At 28.3% G+C, this 20,804-nt stretch overlaps 1 protein-coding gene across 14 annotated transcripts in view; it reads left to right on the top strand.

The window, feature by feature from the left end:
- dysc (whirlin protein dyschronic) overlaps nucleotides 1-20,804 on the top strand; it is an 83,934-nt gene that overhangs the window by 27,751 nt on the left and 35,379 nt on the right. For 5 of the 14 annotated variants that reach the window (XM_085658483.1, XM_085658484.1, XM_085658482.1 and 2 more), the window contains 5 exons: nucleotides 4,827-4,975; nucleotides 16,800-17,123; nucleotides 18,349-18,581; nucleotides 19,618-19,921; nucleotides 20,221-20,280. In XM_085658483.1, the coding sequence (XP_085514609.1) occupies nucleotides 4,827-4,975; nucleotides 16,800-17,123; nucleotides 18,349-18,581; nucleotides 19,618-19,921; nucleotides 20,221-20,280 (1,070 nt within the window). Of the gene's footprint in view, nucleotides 1-1,109; nucleotides 1,122-4,826; nucleotides 4,976-16,799; nucleotides 17,124-18,348; nucleotides 18,582-19,617; nucleotides 19,922-20,220; nucleotides 20,281-20,804 lie in introns of all 14 variants that reach the window. The other 9 variants (XM_085658491.1, XM_085658487.1, XM_085658492.1 and 6 more) reach the window with 7 other exon arrangements.

The following is a 20,804-nucleotide window of genomic DNA, read 5'->3' as shown; positions in this document are numbered from 1 at the left end:
TAAATATTCACTTGTATTATACTTCGATTAAATTTTGAAAATGGAAACGAAATATTACAAACTCTGTTTAAATTATATTTCACGCAAGTTATACTGTATTTATACTTTATATACCGTACTATTACAATATTAGATAAAAGAGAGGATAAAAAAAAAAAAATGAAATGAAATCGATATGCAGTATTACGAGAGAATCGTGAATAAAGGACAAAACGATTTAGAATATATTTTATCGTGGTTATCCTTTTTTATTTTATTTTTTTTTTCTTTTTTTTTTTTTATTTATAGAAAAATTTCTATTTCTATTTTAAACGCCCGATTTATTCGAGAGAATTGTCGTCGAGTTTAGCGATGCCTATGATATTCATGCTTTGTCTTGAAGGAAAAAAAGGGGAAAAAAAAAAAAAAAAAAAGAAAAAAAAGCAAAAAATAAATAAAAAAGAAACCAATCGAACGTGACGAAAACGATAAAGGAAAAAAAGAAGGAAAGGCAGAAGGAAAGGAATGAAAGGAAAAAAAGAAACAAAAAATATTCGTCGATAAGGATAAAACCATGTTACTAAGGTCTCTCAAGAAAGCTCAACGATTTGCGAGTCATCAAAGCGAAAAACTTTCGAAGGATCCACGTTTGAATACGGACCGGATACGCTTTCTTGAATTCGTTGAGTTTATAGATGTTGCTTGCAGAAAAGTCATCGCACTCGAGTTTGCCTTTTAACTTTTCAAGCTTTTATTCGACGTACACACGCGTGCACACGTTCGAAGACGAATGGGGGAAAGGCTTTTAAATTTTTATACAAATGGAAAGGCTTCCAATCTCTCCTTTATTTTATTTGTTTCTTTCTTTTTTCTTTTTTTTTTTTTTTTCTTTCATCATTTTCATCATTTCTCACGGTCCAATAGCGCCAACCGGAATCTCCAAAAGTTACTCTAATTCGTCCAAAATTTTCTCGTGGATCCTAAGGAATGACTGTTGTAAAAAAAAAAAAAAAAATAAAAAAAAAGAAAAAAAAGAGAGGATGGAAGTCGAGCAAGACGGAAAATCTATCATTTTCATGGAATATCAACTTGCGTGTTTTTCTTTCTTGCTTTCTGTTTCGCTGTACCAGATGTGCAATCAGGTAATTCATCGATTGTATGTGAGAGGAAGTATAGCGAAAATGTGTGTAAGAGAGAGAGAGAGAGAGAGAGAGAGAGAGAGAGAGAGAGAGAGAGAGAGAGAGAGAGAGAGGGAGAGAGAGTATAAGAACATAAACGTATCGTTATCAAACCACCGAAAAATTCGAACGAAATCACATTTTTCTTTTACGATGATGAAAGTTGATTTTTTTCTATTTTTTATTTTTCGCTCGAGTTTCTGTCAGTTTAATTGTCGTTGAAAAATCCATCCATGTGAAAGAGAGAGAGAGAGAGAGAGAGAGAGAGAGAAAAGAGATAGAAAAAGATAGATAGATAGGCAGACAGATGGAGAGAAAGAGAGAGAGAGAGAGAGAGAGAGAGAGAGAGAGAGAGAGAGAGAGAGAGAGAGAGAAAGAACGAGAGACTCATTCACAGCGTAGTTTGAAGTATTCGAATACGAGGTCGTTTCAATTTCCCGGTGGTTTTCGAGTATTCGATATACACTCGCGTCAGTAACGATCGATGTCGCATGAAGGTGTTATGCGCAGATCGGCCGGGCTTGAAACTAGATGGCGACTGAAGAAGCGAGAGGAACGAAGAAGCTAGAGAAAATATAAGATGGGAGGAACGCGAAGTAAAACAAATTTTCCTTTTCTTTTATTTTTTCTTCTTGATGGCACTCGTTTATCCTGGAAAGATCGACCTTTACTCGTTTTATCCTATGAAATTGATTGATCGGTGGAGAGAATAAAAGGAATTTAGGAGGGTTAAAAAAAGCATTAAACATAAATCACTTTTCTTATCATTTTTTTTTTCTACTCGTCTATCTTATATGTCTGTCTGTCAATAATGATGACGAATACGACGAAAATTGTGATGACTTAATTTTACTTTCACATTTATGTATATATATATATATATATGTATTTTTTTTTTTGTATATATATATAGGTATATATATGTATATGTATGTATGTATTTGCATATTTTTACTGCTTACTTATCGCAGTCTATTTTTGATTTTGTAAACGCGTTCGAGTTTAGATTGTCAAGCATCGATAATCGAATAGCCATGGGACGGACGTGCGTCGAACGTACGATAATATCGAAGCGAAATTGAGTTGTAATGGAGTTCCCAGAGTTCCCGATGACAACACGTATCGTAAATGTCAATAAATTATGATACGCGTTACATCGTTTTCGATAAACTATTCTCTATTTCTATTTGTAGAAATGCAAAAACATTCCTCTTTATCGCTTTAATACACGTTCAAAGGAACTATTTTTATTTTTCTATAAGATTTTGTCCCTTTCTATACGTTCAAACGATCACGTAGATTAAATTTTATTTATGTCGGGGCTAATCGTTCGGGGAATAATTTTCATGGTTCATTCGATGAACTTAAACGAACTATGTATAATGGAAATTCGATTTTCCAATTATATTCAATGTGGGTGGAATTTTTTCTTCTTTTTTCTTTCTTTCTTTCTTTTGTTTTTCTTTGTTTTTTTCTTTTTTTTTTTTCTTTTTTTCTTTCTTACGGAAAGAAAACTACGTTACTTACTCGATTTTTATTACTGTCGATCTTATTATCACGAACTTTTACTCCCTTTCGATTTGAACAAAATTTTATTCAGATTATTACGTATTTATTACGTATTGCCTCAGAATAGCATTATTAAATTGTCACATTTTTCTCTCTCTACTTTTTTAGTCGTCATCTTGTAACGTGAATTCGCCAAATCATCGAATAAAAAGAGATCTTTTCAAAACACGTAATCGAAGCATCGGCTTCTAAAGTCGGCACGTTTGTTGCGTATTTCATTGCATGACGATTATTTTAATTATCATGATTATGAATGTTATTAGAAACAATGGAATTAGCGATTAAAAGATTGTCAATGATATATATATATATATATATAGTGATATGTCAGTGTACACGCGCACATAGAAACTCTTATTCATTCATTGAAAATCATTTGAAGGGAAACACGTATGTACTTTTAAAGACGTTTTATAAATTAAATTTAATTAACAATTATAATTGTAACGTTTCGTTGTCATTTCAATTTGCAAATTAATTAATTACATTTTTGTACAAATCAATTAATCAATGATCATGTTTCCATTGATGTTGTTCATCGATGTTTATGAATAAAAAATGATACAATTTATTTTTACGCGTGTCTAAGAAATAGTTCATCGTTAATTCGACGATGCACATTCATGAATTATTTTACATTCTACGCTCGTTTATATATATATATATATATATATATATATATATATATATATATATAAACATTCATTAAGTAATTATTGGGTGATAAGGAATAATTATTAATTAATGAAAAAAATAAAAATTAAAGATTGAATTTTTAAAGCGACAATAAAATATTTCAATCGTAATATCGATTAAAGTGTAATATAAACGCTTATTTGACAAATTTATTACATCGGAGGTGGGATGGTGGGGTGGTGGGGAGGAGGGAGAGAAGGAACAAAAAGAAAAGTCACGTTCAATTTTAGTCCATACATTTTAAATTTGGGAATTTTACGAGCCTTTGAAATTATACATCTTTTTTAATATCGTTAGATTAATTTACGATATATGAGTAACCCGTTCGTTGTACGCCTAGCTCATTGATACGAATTAGAAAAATTAAATTATTTGATGGCGTTAGTCAATCCTTTGATGATTAGAGTAGAGTAGAGTAGAGAATTAGACGACTACGTTTCCTTACTCGAAACGAAGTTTTCTTCGTAGAGAAACTAACGACACCGGGAGTCAGAGTCTTTGCCATCGTCTTGATTTTTCTTTCGAGAAACTTTTTAACTTTAAGACTTTGGATCGCGTTCCTTAATGAAGATTTCTTTTTCTTTTTTTTTTTTCTCTTTTCTTTTCTTTTCTTTTCTTTTTTCTACTTCTCCTCGAATCGACTCTTACCAAAGACTTATTTTGAAAGGTTTTCATTTTACGAGATAATTATAACTTTTTCATTTTCTTTCGAATGAATGTCATTTGCATCATTCTTTGTATAATAATGATTCACTACTAATTCAGATTTTATTATTACTTATTTAATTCACTTATTGCACTAACACGATGAAAGATCGACACTTTTGTTCTTTTTTTTTTTTTTTCATCGTATGTACGTATAAATATAATTGTTCTTACATTTCTCTGGTGCATGTCTGTGTTTAAGTGTATTTACAATGAATATATGTATGTAGTATGTATTGAAATCTACACACATATACACGCATATATATATATACACACATAAACACACACAAACACACACACATATATATATATATTTTGATATCAACAACAATGTTCATGCATTTGCATATTAAATCTTTCTTCGATTTCTATTTTCACGTTTTATACACATGAAATCTTTCTACTCATGCCAAATGCAAGTGAACAACAAAAAAAAAAAAAAAAGAAAAGAAAAAAAAGAAAATGAAAAAAATAGAAATAAACGAAATAAACGAAATAACAAAAAGAAAAAAATAAAAAAAAAATAAATAAATATAGAGTAAATTGAATTGAACAAGTTGAATCGATAAAATGTCGTTTCTTTCAAATAAATGATAAAATGATATCGGAGATAAATATTATACGACATGGGTAGAAAATTTAAGCACGCACGGTTAGCGGAACAGTTGCTTGGCAACTTTTTAGCCTGATGGAAAGTCTGCGAATTGTTCTCAGGGGTGGGTGTCTACATCTCGAGAGTGGAAGAAGGTTCAGTGGCCGAGCGAGCTGGACTCAGGCCAGGGGACACCATTTTAGAGGTGAATGGCACACCCTTCCATGCGGTGACCCACGAGGAGGCTCTCAAAGTGAGTTCATTTTCTTGTTCAACGTTTACTTCATTAATTTCATATTTCTCTTCGTCTTAAAAATTATCATCATCATCATCATCATCATCATCATCATCATCATCATCATCATCATCATCATCATCATCATCATCATCATCATCATCATCATCATCATCATTAACATCATATTTATCATCATTGAATTTTTTTTCGAAATATTTTGCCTAAACATTTTCTAACTCATTTAAAAATATTTCGAACTTATATATATATATATATATATATATATATATATATATGTATACGTGTATCTATACATAAGAATGTATCATTGGAAAGCCTGAAAAATATTGTCCATTAGCCGACTCAGGTCGAGCTTGCAGTTTTCTACGTATGAAATATGATCGATGACCTTGCGGATAAAAAAATATATGTAGGTATAGCCAAGCTTGGAAGCACTGAAATGGTTTTAACTCTCTCGACGTCTCGTTATCGCGAATGATTTGTCCATCGTTCGTATATGCATTATGCAAGTTCATATGTTACAAGATAGCTTGTTATCTACATATGGAAAGTTACCTATCATTTAGTGTACTTTTCGGATTGGCACATTAATTATATGTCGAATCTTGTGTTATTCAACGTTACATTAACGATTATATATTATAGTTGTATAAATGAATTTTCTTGAATATATAAATTAAATAAATATTTCATCGTTTATTTATTTATTTAATATTGAAAATTTTATAAATTGATCATATAAGTTATTCGTAGTTACATCAAAATTCATCGATTCTTGTTCGATTAAGAACACGATCTAATTAAAAGTCGACTGTAAATTAACTCATACGCGAGAATTCATCGACCAGATATTTATGATCGACCTTAGAAAGTCTTATCGATCGATAAGTGTCATCGAATAAGATTCGTTTCGATCGAAAATATCGAGTAAAGCATAGATAATACTTATATAAGATAAAAAAAAATTATCTCGTCATTAATTCTTTCATTGATAATTTCTTAATCGACCCGATCGATTCTTCATTGACGTAGAATTATTATCGACTTGGGTATTATTTAGATAATAATTCATAATAATCATCTCGAACGAGTTAGATCGATCGATCGATCGATCGGAGTCGATGGGATAAATTGTATATTTCTCGTTGAAGAAAAACAAAAAAAAAAGAAAAAAAAAATAAAAGCTTAGTTAAAATTGATAATTGATTATTAAGATGAGGAAGAGTAGGTAAGGAAAAGATTAAATATTAAAGATAACGAGTCGTCCTTGGATGGGTGGATCAAATCGATAATAGATAAATAGATAGATGGATACCTATGTATCTATGTATATATGGAAAGAGGGTGAATAATATCTACTTAGGAAGATCGAAAGGGAGAGACGTATAGCTGATAGATCGAAAGAAACATACATAGCTCAGAGCCTATGCCCATTCGTCTAATCTCTCGCCTAACTGTAAAACGTTACGGTACAAGTATGCGATAGCTATCACTGTACCTTCCGATAACAACTCGTCATCATACTTTCCATAGTAGCTAGCTTAGTTTTTAGACAAAAGATTCTCGACAATGGCCCATCAGGATATCACTGGGACTACTATTCCCTTGATATAAAAAGAGCACGAGGCGTTAGCTTCGGATTTACCAAAAAGAGCTAACGGTGGGATACTTCTTGGATATGCGCTAAATCCTCCTAATGCTACTTCTAATCCTACGTTGTATTTCGCTACGTCGATCCTACCTCTTTGCCTGGCTACTATTCTTTTGTATTTTAAACCTTTTCTCTCTTTCTCTCTCTCTCTTCCTCCCTCTCCCCCCTCTCTCTCTCTATCATAATTATCATATCGACATGATAAACTTAGAAATTTTTTCTAAATTAGAAATTAATTGATTAATAGATTTTTTCTTTTTTTTTCTTAAGAGATCTATCATAAATAAGAAATTAATTAATTAAATTAGGAATTAATATCTTTTTTTTTTTTTTTGGAATTAGAAACAAATTTTTTTCTTTGCATCTTTGAATAAGAATTATCTTTTAACGCTTTTTATTCCTTGTTTGATAGATTTTTTTATATTTAGTTATATATATATATATATATTATTTTTTTTTTTAGAAGGGGGAGGAATAGGGATGCAAGTTATCGGCGCATTCGTGCGAATTGAAAAGAAACGGAAGTATTTTTAATACTTTTACGAGGAATCCAATAATAGATCAAAATAATTTTTCTTAATTTTTGCGATACTTCCCTCGTATTCTTTTTTCACATCTCGTTATTTTGCATTTTCAATGACTATATTCAAAGTTTTATTCTATGTATCGACTTTCTACATTAGGAGAAATCGTCGAGATCGATTATTTTCCGTCGATTCAATCTAACAATTCTATCGTTTTCTTTTGTGCTACAATGACACTTTCTCTTTTTTCCATTTCATTATTTTTAATATCGTGATTATTGTGAGTACTCGAACTATAACAAAATGATTATGTATTCCAAGACGTCTCGTTCTCGAGACGAAGGATATATATATATATATATATATATATATATATATATATTTTTTTTTTTATATTCAAATTATAAAGAGAATATACGAGTAAGATTTGTTATGAAACTTTTCTTAAAAAGAAACTGCACTTTTGCAACGGACAAGTTACTAAAGCTTGTTATTTATTCGATCGATATTTTTCTATTTTTTTTTTTCTTTTCTTTCTTTCTTACAAACCATTAGAGTTCCTTTCTTTCCCTCTTTCTCTCGAACTTCTTATTGTTCCGTTCTGTTTTTTTTTCTTCTCTTTCCTTTTTTTTCCTTTTCTCATCTTCTTTCTTTCTCTGACGAGTTTAAATTAACGTTTTCAATTTATTATCTTAACGTCACGAATGATGTTAATTATTTGTATTACAAAATTATATTTACATAGTCATTAGAATTATAAAATTAATTTAATTTTTCTTTTTTTTTTTTTTTTTTTTTCGAGAAACGCTTTTCAACGTATTTTCTTAAAACTCGTAAAAATGCGAACATTTATGAAATCTTTTTAAAGGATCATCAATCGTTAGAATAGAATTTCATTGATCGGCTCGATTAATGATAAAAGACGATTGAAAAATTCTAATTTTTAATGGGATTTAATAGCTTATAACGTAATAGTCTAAGTAAGAAGACTATCTCTTTGTATCCATAGAAATTTATTTGCTTCTGTTTGTATCGATCGTAAAAGAGGACAAAACCTCGTCCTTCGTGGTTTACGTCAAAGACATAGGCGTTAGCGACGACCACCGCACAAGCGAAGAAAGATAGTTAGTCATTAATTATCTTAACGTGGTAATATTCGAAGCTGGAAGCTATCGATCTAAAATATCGATTCATTCATTTCACGATAAAATTAATCCATCGTAAGAACATGTTAGAAGCGAGTTAATTTATGGCCATGACTGTCTTGAAATAATAATAATCATAATAATAATAATAATAAAAATAATAATAATAATAATAATAAATAAATAAATAAATAAATAAATAAATAATTAAATAAATAAAAACACATAATTCATAATAATATTCATATCAAATACATTCAAAAATTAAAGAAGAATAAAAAATACAGATATATATATATATATATATATATATATATATATATATATATATGTATGTATGTCATTAACAGAAAAAAGATCAAGAAACAATAGAAACAAATAAGATCATTACGATCATTCTTCCAATCCTTCAGAATTATATCCAAGTCAAAATCATTAAGCAAGAAACTCAATTTAATAGATCATAGAAATAAAAAAAAGAAGTCAGTAATATTAGAGATCTGCTCGTTGATCAGAAAATTTCTCGATGATATTACCTCGTCCTCTTTCCCTTATGGCAAATAAATAAATAAATAAATAAATAATAGACGAGAGATACAAGTATGACCAAGAGAAAAAAAAGTAATAATAACAATAATAATAATAATCATAACAATAATAATAACAATAATAATAAAAAAAAGAACGCTAGGTTTATAAGCGTATAGATCGCTAACGTAAACATACAAAATGATCTCCCTTTCTTATCATCTTCCATTTTATATATATATATATATATATAAAATTATATATAAATATGTAGATAAAAGAATCGTAGTTGTGTCGGGTATGGTTATGTCATATCGTTGCATTGAAAACGACTGGCTCGATCTTGTTCACACGTTACTGTTTCTCTCTCTCTCTCTTTCTCTCTCTATTTTTTTTTCTTTGTTTTTCTATCCGAGTTTATCGATCGGGACGGTAAACGACAAGGAGGAAGACACGGAAGGAAATAGAGGATTAAATTGCTCGGCTTGTCGTTAAGAGTAACGGTGGTAACGGCAGCCAGTTATTCCATAATGGTTCGTAGACGTTTCAAGATAGCATGGGTCGAGACGAATCCTGGAAGGAGAAGGAAATATAAGGAGGAATATAGGCCGATACGCATAAGGAAACCCTCGTAGAGTCGAGTAAACGAGCGTCGTCCTCTATCTTTCGTCGTCATTTTACTTTATCCCTTTCTTTTCTCCCTCCCCCCCTCATCCTTCTTCTCGGTCAATCATCCTCCCTTGACTAACACCACCATCCACTGTACACCATTCACCATCCACCATCCACCATCCACCATCCACTGTCCACCCTCATGTTTTTTCTTTCTTCTTTTTTTTTTTTTCTTTTTTACTTTCTTCATCCTCTTCTTTCTTCTTCCGTTGAAACTTCTTCGCGACATCCTGGCGCCAGTCTTTCAGGCGCCCTTCTTCGCCAAAGCACTGCCATTTATTTTCCCTTATTGTTAAAGGGTGTTGTGTCGAGGCTACCGTCATGATAATACCAACAAAGATATTCTTTACAATCAGTAATCTTACTTGATATTTTGTTTCTTTTTTTCTTCTTTCTTTTTTTCTTTTTTTTTTTTTTTCTTCTTATCAAGAAATCATAGATCAGTTTTATGTAAATTGCAATTAAATGAACACATCTTGTATTTTGATTAAGTACGATCACTGTTTTTTTCTTTTTTTTTTTTTTTTAAATTTTTTTTTTTTTTAAAGAGATATATTATATTAGATATGGCATTTATTAAGCTGTTGAAAATATTTGTTACAATCTGTATTTATCATACTCGTATTTTGTCATGAAATCATAGATCATATAGATCAGTGTTGCCTTATGTAAATTGTTAACAACGTATGTTTAATTAATTGCAGTTATGTTTACTTTTTTAGATAGATATATTAGCTATTAATTTCTATTTAATCTTTTGTTTTTTATAATAAGTATAATATTTTTATAATATTTTTTACATAATTGAATAAAAATCTATGTTGCTATATATATATATATATATATATATATATATATATATATATATATATATATATATATAGATTATAGTAAATTCATTGATGTATTATAATTTTACAAACGCAAGCTTTAATGAATCAGTTTGATTTTTCTTTTTAAAAGTAAAACTGATAAAGTATATTAATTATATCTGTCTATAAAAATTCATTAATAGACTGATAGTTTACGTATCACTACTACGTAATATTAAATTACATAAGTACATCTGTATGTATCTATATATTTAGATTTGATTTGGAACAAGTAGTCAATTCATTTTTATGCTCTGAGAGATAATTATTATAGAGATATCATTTATGATACTAGGAATCAAAGTAGTACGAATTGAAATTACTTCGATCTTCTATGATATTTGAAAAAAAAAAACAAAAAAAATATTTTAAAAATTAATTTTCACGTTTTTCTTTTCTTTTTCTTTTTTTTTACATCTACATCTTTGTATTATTAAATTATTTTCATTAACGAAGTAATACAGAATAGTTAAGAATACAAAACTATATGATTTATTTATATTTTACGATTTTAAATGTTACTTCATCGTATAATCGATTTTTAATTCTAATCGAATTAAATTCATTATCATATGAAAATGAATTCATTATCATATTTATAATCGATTAAATGAAAACAGAATCTAAGTAAGGATTAGTTTTATGTGAATGAGTATATGCATATGCACCGTGTATGTATTTATAAAAGGTTCGAAATTTGATGCGACTACGTTTATTCGCACGCGATATCGAAAATGACTTTTTAGTTGAATAAATTTTTTTTCACTTAATTACGTGAATTATTTTAATTAATCATTACGCTTAATTTTTCCTTGTTTATATATTTCATTGGTGTAGTCGTTAAATTTTGTTCTTTTTTCCGTAAAACTGAATTTACGATACTTCATTTCTTCATTTCTAAAAAGAAGATTTATAGATCTGCATAGTTACAGGATATATACATATATATGTAACAGAACAGAAGATAGCTTTGTATCGAAGTAGTCGAATCTACTCTTTACAAACGTAAATACGTTTTTATCGTATTCATATCAAATATTTGATATCATGCATGCATGAAGCCGTATCGTAAATGTCTCATAAATTCTAACGCAGTTACATCGAAGGGTTTACATTAAATCGTCGATATTATTATAGAGATCGATAAACAAGATAATAATAATATAAAAAAAAAAAAAATAAATAAATATATAAATAAATGAAATAAGAAAGATAATGGAGTCGTCATCTTTTCATTCATTAATACGCCGAGAAAAAGAAATATTAAAAAAGGTTAGAAAGAATATAATTTCTATTAATATAACGTGGTTTATTATATTGGAGACAATGATTAAGCATCATTATTATCGTATAATTACGACGTCGTCTTATTAAAATCGGTCGTGAATTATTATCATTTTTTTGTAAGATATCATCGTTAGCTCTGTCAAATGATGCCTGTCTGACAACGGTGCTAATAAGTAGTTGGATTCGTTCATATATATGATAATAATTTATATATATATATATATATATATATATATATATACATAAATTATTCTTTACGAATGATACGTAAATACGAATAAGTATGTATACTTTATATACGAGATAATAATCGAATTTTCGAATGACCCAGTAATGATAGTTCGGACAATGTATCTACTTCTTTATAATGGAATCTTTTGAATAATTTATATATCCGCTTAAGGTCATACCCGACACGCGATTTCGATCCTAAGAGAAATCGATCATACGGAAGTCCAAATTTATAACACGATCACGAGCATTTTCCTTTATGACGTAAAGCTTAGCCAGGAAATCGATCGTTTCCTCTTTATTTGAATTCATAAAGGCCATCCCCCATCGTTTTTACTTTCTTTATGAATCGTTTCTCTCAACGTACTACCATTATATTTATCGATTGATTTAACACGATTCCTTACTCTTTTTTTTCTTTTCTCTTCTTTTTCTTCTCTCTCTCTCTCTCTCTCTCTCTCTCTCTCTTTCTCTCTCTTTCCTTCTCTCTTTACGCTCGATTTAAGATCATTCTTCTTATTCGTAAGAAAAATTTATCGTTTATAATGGATTACCAGTAATATATAATGCGGTTTACTATCATTATTCAACGGATTTCTCGATGTCTTTTGGCATGGCTCCGTTGAATATTTATCTCCATTGCCAGTCTTTATTATTCATGATTTTACCCGGATGAAACTCGCCCTCGACGATTTCTGGAATTAGCCAAGCTAATTTTCGTACCGTAGACCTTGTTCATTCAGAAACTCGTTAAAATTGAAATTCAACCGAGTTCGTTATGATCTTGTTGATCAAACGACGACTATGATGCAACGGTATTACAATCTCTTTGTATTCTTAAATTCTTTGGGATAAAGGATTAAATATTTTCATTAAACATTTTTATAATAATTAAACAAATATATTTTCAATACGTTATATCTTTCTTTTTTCTTTTCTTTTTTTTTTTCATTAAATGAAAATGTACTTTTAGAAAAAGAAAATTTATTCGCAGTATATATTATGCTTGAATAAATTCAAAATTGTTAATTACGAGTTGTAATGTAATTTAAAAGTGACTTTAATATTATAATTAAAAAAAAAAAAAAAGAAAAAAAAAAAAGGAAAAAAGAAAAATAAAATAAGAAAAAAAAGAAGAAAAAAAGAAAGGAAGAAAAAACACGATGTCCCGTTTAAAAATGTCAAAATGATCTTGCTGATTTTATCGAAAAAAAAACCAAAAATTGTTTTGCCAATTATTATTATTATTATTATTATTATTATTATTATTATTATTATTATTATTATTATTATTATGACTTATCGCTGATTAGAAACTGTTAAATTTTTCTACGTGACTATTCATTTTTCGGATTGTGTTGTGACAACTGCCTTAAAAGATCATAATTATGGTTACGAAAACCACTCTCTATACATTATTTATATATTCTTAATGAATTTTTTTTTCTACATACATTTTACTATACATTAAGATTTTACACACACACACACATATACACATATATGTAAATAGCGTCGTATTTTTATAAAAAGAAGAGTATAAAAGGATTCTTGAAAAAAAAAAAAAGAAAAAAGAAAGGTAAACGAAACGTCGAGATCAAAGGAAAAAGAAAAAAATGTAAATATGCAAAAGAGGAAGAACGGTTTCTCTTTTTTTATTTTTTTTTATAAGTTTTTTTTTCTTTTTTTTTTTTTTTTTTTTTGACAAACCAGACAATGCCGTTTATTTATTTCCGATCGTTTCGATAAAGTCGACGTATTTCGCAATAATGAGAGCATATATACTAACCGTTGACACATAGAACCATTCCATCTTTGCATTTATGGCGTTCTGTGGTTAACATAAATGATCTTTGATCTGCCCATTCCTATTCCATCTTTTTTTCATACCATAAGATTTATCGCATCGATTAATATATAATCCATTCTTTCTACTATTTTTTTTTCCCTCGTCCCTCTCTCCCCTCCCTTACTCATATCTATCACAATCTGACTCATGATATTCTCTTTGCGTCAAACATTTTAATTACGAATTTAATAAGACCTATTATTTCTGATCAAAGTTTTTTGTTATAGGATCAATGTACATATGCTTAAACGAATATATGAGGAGAATTCCTGATTAGGAAACAAACAAAGAAAAATATCAAAGATAATCATTTGCAGAAGAGATTTATTACTTTGATACCATGACATTGATCCTTTGTCAACATCTACATTACGTAAAATATATTTTTTTTGCATAGCAATAAGCCGAAAAGATATTTAGATGGTTTTACTTAAAACCACCACCCTATATATATATATATATATATATATATATATATATATTTAAATAAAAATCTTTTATACATACATACATACGTGCATATACACATACATATACTATATTTTATTGATCTAAAAAGAAGAAGAAGAAGAAAAAAAAGAACAAATAATAGGCCATTATCCTCTAAATTTTCCATTACTTCTTTTTTTGTTTTCACGTTACATTTATTTGTATATAAGAGAAAATCATCTTTCCTCTCCTCGGAGATCCTAAAGGAGGACTCGGATCTGAGCTCGATCAAGCTCGCTGGGTCAAGGATAGGCAGGATGTGACGTCACGGGCTGCGAGAAGATCGATATCCTCTTGCCGGCTCGTTCGTGTGCTGCCGTCACCGTCGACAAACGCACTGTCTCCCCTCTCTTTACTGACCTTACTACCAAGGCAAATTCTATCCTTATTCGAAAGTATTATTCTCTCTTTCTCTCTCTCTCTCTCTCTCTCTGTCTTTTTATCTTTCTCTCTTTTTCGTCTTTGAGAAAATCACGTTCGAACGCTCTGTAAAAGGGCTCTTTTGCTACCGATTTCATCCAATACAATGGCTCCCAGTCGTCTCTATCCTTCTTTCGTTATTTTTCATTCTTTTTTTCTTCTTTCTTTTCGAATATCCTTTTGCTTCTTCCTTTCGAAAAGAATTCTTTCCTAATGAAAAGCTCGAGCTTTCTTAAAACCCACTCTCTCACCTCCATCTTCAACGCTTTCGATACAACGGATACAATGCGTCCATTGTATGTTTGTGTGGAGATAACATGTAAATATTACTACTACTTACTACTACTACTATTACTACTACTACTAATACTACTACTACTACTACTACTAATACTACTACTACTACTACTATTACTACTACTACTACTACTACTACTACTACTATTACTGTTACTGCTACTGCTGCTGCTATTAGTACTATTATTGCTGCTGCTACTTCTGCTACTATCTAATTTTTTTTTCTAATTCTCTAGAATTGTTTAATTCATGAAAAGACGCTCGAAAAACAAATCTTAATTTTTTCTTAAAATCTTAAATTTAAATATTTATTAACTTAGATTACGTATATACTTAATACAATTATTATACAGAATATTGATCTAAATTTCGTATGGGAATTTTAAATAGTAATTAATTTTTAAAATCAATTATTACATCTTTTCCTTTTCCTAAATCCTTTAGGTTAATATCTTTTTGCTTTTCTTTTTCTTTTTCTATTCCTTTTTTTTTTTTTTTTTTTTTTTTTTAATCCAATCAAACAATACTTGACTTGTAAAAAGAACAGAAAAAGAAAAGAAAAAAAAAAAGAAACTATATGTCTAAGTACAAGATCTAAAAGGGGTCATGGAAAAGGATAATTTGATGTTTAATATCACTTAGGAAGTTTTGATGTATCTAGGAACTTTTGAATGATCCTCTATATACGGGATTTAATCTTTTCGATATAACGGAGTAAACGGTATATAAAATACTTATACAATACTTACTATAGTATCTATGTATAGCAATAAAGGAATACATCGTGAAAGGAAGAAAAGTCCTGTACATTTTTCTCTACGAAAGGGATATATATATATATATATATATATATATATATATATATATATATATGTTCCCGGTGGATTTCAACAGTAAACGTTGGACTATCTCAACCATAATCTTCGAATCGTCCTGGAAGCTTAGACATCCTCACCGGACTGAAGGATGTCCCAGATCTAAGAATATTTCATAGTTACGTACATTCCTTCCACGAAGGGAGAGTGTATTATCTTCGTATTTCATTTCTTATAGAAATATTTTCGAATAGAATGAACGTGTATATCCTATTAATCATTAATTATCGTATAATTATTTTCTTTCTTTCTTCCTTTTTTTTTTCTTTTTTTTTTTTAATTTTTTTTTTTTGTTTCTTTTTCCTTCAAGACCGTTCCAATACACAGCGTCGTTTCGTACGACGTAATAGAATTTAATCTTAGATTAATTCTTAACTGTAATCTCGGTAAGCTTATCTCAGCTTTATCTCGATTAAGGATTTTAAAGATCAGTAAATTTAACGTATGTTTTATTCATGTTAACTGATGTTAATTCAAGGAAAGAAAATTCGAAAATAACGAAACTATTCTATCGGATATGCTATTGACTTCTATGATTTTTCTTCCTTCGAAAACCATTTCCAATCATTTTCTGTTCGGGGTTTTCCTTTTTTTTTTTCTTTCTCCTTTCTCTCTCTCTCTCTTTCTTTCTCTCTTCTATTTTTCAAATATAATTCTATTTCGAAAATAAATCTCACGTACGAATACGAACAATTTTGTTCCTCAATTACGTCCAATTCTTTCAATTCTTTTCTTCCTTTTTTTCTTTTTTCTTTTTTTTTTTTTTAGAACTATAATAAATTCGTAAGACGAATTTCGTTTCATTTTCAATCGTGCATATTCTATTATTACTTCGTGAAGGATTATAAATTTGTATATTTTTTTTTTCTTGTTAAAAATCATAAAAATTTTAACGTTTATTGCAGAGACATTTCTTTATTTTTTTATTTTTTTTTTTTTTTTCAATAAATAAAGAACAAAATGTTTCCTTCGAAATAGATGCTGAAATCCTGTAGGACTTTGAGTATGACGGTACGTGGACCGGCATTAGATCCCCGTTGCAGAGTTGGTCATCCTGTTTGGCCATCTTCGGGTCGTCAACAATCCTGCAGTTGGATGGACCGTCAAGGAAGACCAGCTTCTCCGCCACCTTTTTATTCCTCCCGAGATTCCCGATATGGACCACGAACGCGAAAGGTCGAACTATGCATCGAACCAGGCCAATCCCTTGGTCTTATGATCAGAGGTGGTCTCGAATATGGCCTTGGAATATATGTCACTGGAGTAGACAAGGATAGTGTCGCCGATCGTGCTGGACTTCTGGCGAGTAACTCTGCTATTTTTATATTTTATCACTTCTTCCTTTTTTCTACTAAATTATATATATTGTAAAAATAAAATATATATATATATATGTATATTGCTATATTATGTAGATACATATAAATATATATATATATATATATATATATATATATTTATATTATTATAAGTCTAATATACTTATATTACTATGTTATATAATAATTATTATATATTATTTTATAAATGATTATATTTTAAATGATTTTATATTGTTAATATAGTAACATTATAATTGTAAATATTATATATTAAATATATTTACCATTATATATGTATATATTACTATTATAGTAATATTAGTATTTTACTATATAATATGTATATATATATATATATATGTATATATATATATAATATGTATATATATATATATATATATATGTATAATATTTCGCATAATATGTATATATATATATATATATGTATAATATTTCGCATAATATGTATATATATATATATATATATATATATATATATATGTATAATATTTCGCATAATATGTATATATATATATATATATATATATATATATGTATAATATTTCGCATAATATGTATATATATATATATATGTATATATATATATATATTATATATGTATTAGTATATTGTACATTATATGTATATAGTTATATATTATTTAATTTTTATATATCGTTTAATTTCTATCAGAAGAATTCTTTTTTCAATAGATATTTAAAATATAATTCAAAAGTATGACAGAAATTATGTGAAAATATTCAATAAATTTTATCATTTAAATCCGAGATATGGTTATATTGAAAAATCATCCGAGATTGTTTCTAAAGTATTGTTAGGGGATTTGCTATGCTGATAAACGAACGGTTATAAATATTAAGCTGCTTGTTCACGGAGCTCCATCGATTTTAGTTGATATCGAATTTCGTTATTGCCAATATGAATATACTTCCCTTTTTTTTTCTTTTTTTTTTTCTTTCTTTCTTTTTATGTAGAATAACATCTCAAATGTATGCTTCGTATATAAAAAAAAACTCGCGTGGGTTATCGAGATTTTATTCTGAGAATAGCCGATAGCAACGAAAGGAAAAAAAAAGAGGAAAAAAGAAACGAATACGACGCATACATTTTATGCGAAAATTTCACGTATACCTGTTTATGTAATATATTCTGAGAATTTTCTGTTTATTAATTCTCATGGATAGGTCGGAGATCAGATTATAGAGGTCAATGGACAAAATTTCGAGGAAGCCACACACGATGAGGCAGTACAGATATTAAAAACAAACAAGAGAATGAGTTTATTGATACGAGACGTAGGAAAGGTACCTCATTCGTGTACTACCAGTCAACCAATTGTGATGCCAACTTCGAGATATCCTGAACACGATCCTCTCATTCTCGAAAGTCCTGGAAATCATCGGCCGCCTAGTCCTGCGTAAGAAAAATTCATATATAAATTCATATATAAATTCATATATAAATTCATATATAAATTCATATATTTCGTTAGCTTAGTTATGAAAAACGAAAGAAATTTAATCAAGTGTCTAATAACGATATTTTTATATACATACATTTTTAATACGTATATATAATATATTGTAATACGTAAAAATCTTTTGAAGAAAGAAATAAAATATCTCATTCTTTCTTTCTAAATATATCAATGAATATTAAAATAATATTTTTTTTTAATTATTTAATAAAATATAAAATTTTTATGATTTCCTTGAGATATCTTTATAATCGTTCGCATGATTTATTTATACGTTCTTCAATATTTATTCGAGGCAATGATTTTTATTGGTTTATTGTATAAATGAAATAAAGAAAAGATCGATAAATGGACGCTCACGTAATACCAACGATAACCCAATTTTATGTCTACAAAAAAATGTACATAAAGAAAATTATATACTGTAATATTTGTAATATTATAGCTCATTCTCAAGACATTATAGTTATAGTCTAACTTAGTATAGTTACATTTAATTATAACATAACTTATTACCAAGGAATATGATTTATAGAGATACATAATTATTATTTAATCACAATATAACTTATATTAATATAACTATACTATATTAATAGTAAGTAAAAATTATAACTTAAATAAATATTATATCCTTTCTAGGAATAATTAATTAACAATTAATTTATTAATTTCTCCGACGGAACAAATATAAAATGTCTTATAAAAGATACTTAAGTATATTAATGTCAAACTTTGAATCGCGTTACAAAAGAAGAAGAAACAAGAAAGAAAAAAAAGAAAAAAATTAAAAAAAAAGAACAAAGAAAAAAAGGGAAAAAAGAAATTCAAATTAAATAAAAAAAAAAAAAAAAAAAAAAAAAAAGTAGAAAAGAAAAACAAATTGAGTTTAATAAAAATCTAATTTAATGATTTAAATTTTATATTAAATATCGAAACGTAATAAAATAATTTTAAGATTAAAACGTTTTTCAAGAAGCAGTACGAACGAATGGAGACATCGTGGTGGAATTCACACGGTTTCTGCGGCTACAGCAGCTATGGTTGAAGAAAAGGCAAGGGTTGTACTAGCGAGAAGTGAAAGGGCCGCGCTCTCCCAACTTCTCGCCGATTATAGAACGCGAAGGCTGACGGTCGAGGAGCTGGTTGCGAATCTTGCCGATCTTTTGAATACCCATGAAAAATTGACGCTTCTAACGGAACTCAGAGAACTCGTTGATAGCAAGGATAGAGCTGCTTTCGATAATTTAGTTTACAGACCACGCATCGCCATGGCCAGGGTGAGTTTCTTAAATCGTTAACGAAACAAAAGAAAGAGAACAACAACGAAAAGAAAAAAAAAGAAAAAAAAAAAAGACAAAGACAAAAATCATTTATTATAATTAAGAACAATGATATGAAAGAGAAAAAATCTTTCGAAAGAGTTCGAAACGTCGATTGCTCGAAAGTTATTATTTTGCTTTTTCTTTATCCGTTTTTGTTTTTTTTTTCTTTGTTTTTCTTTTTTTTTCATTTCTTTCTTTCTTTCTTTCTTTTTTCTTTTCTTTTTTTTTCTCTTTTTTTTTTTTTTTTATTATAGAAAAAAGGAGATTGGATTCATTCAGATCTAATAGTTATACCGTCACTCCACGATCTTCCGGTAAGTAATAAAATATATCATTTATATACAAATGATATATTATTATTTATGTGATTATAGTCTCACTGCATATATACACACATACACACATATATTCACATGTAACGTAGTTCTTACACACACGATATATTATATATATATATGATTATTATTATTATTAACTGTTGTTGTTGTTGTCGTTATTATTATTATTATTATTATTATTATTATTATTATTATTATTATTTTTCTTTTTTTTTTCTTTTCTTTATATTTTGAAATATTATTACACCTCTATGCGTACATAGAACAGTCTTTGTCTCTTCTTGCGCAATTCTCTATGTCCTCTGTTATTTTTTATATGACTGATTAGATCTGTAATTGTGTGTATGTAATCCGTATTTATATTTATACTTATATATATATATATATATATATATATATATATATATATTATATATATAAGTACTTACAAATACATACACACAATTATATATACATTATACAGGATGTTTCGCAGAATTGACTAGTTCCGTTGTATTTCT

Source organism: Vespa mandarinia, chromosome 8 (genome assembly GCF_050613455.1).
Source record: "Vespa mandarinia isolate Hongniang chromosome 8, ASM5061345v1, whole genome shotgun sequence".
In the NCBI taxonomy this organism is placed as follows: Eukaryota; Metazoa; Arthropoda; class Insecta; order Hymenoptera; family Vespidae; genus Vespa; species Vespa mandarinia.
Note: the sequence above shows the minus strand (reverse complement) of the source record. Positions and strands in the feature narration are given on the sequence as shown.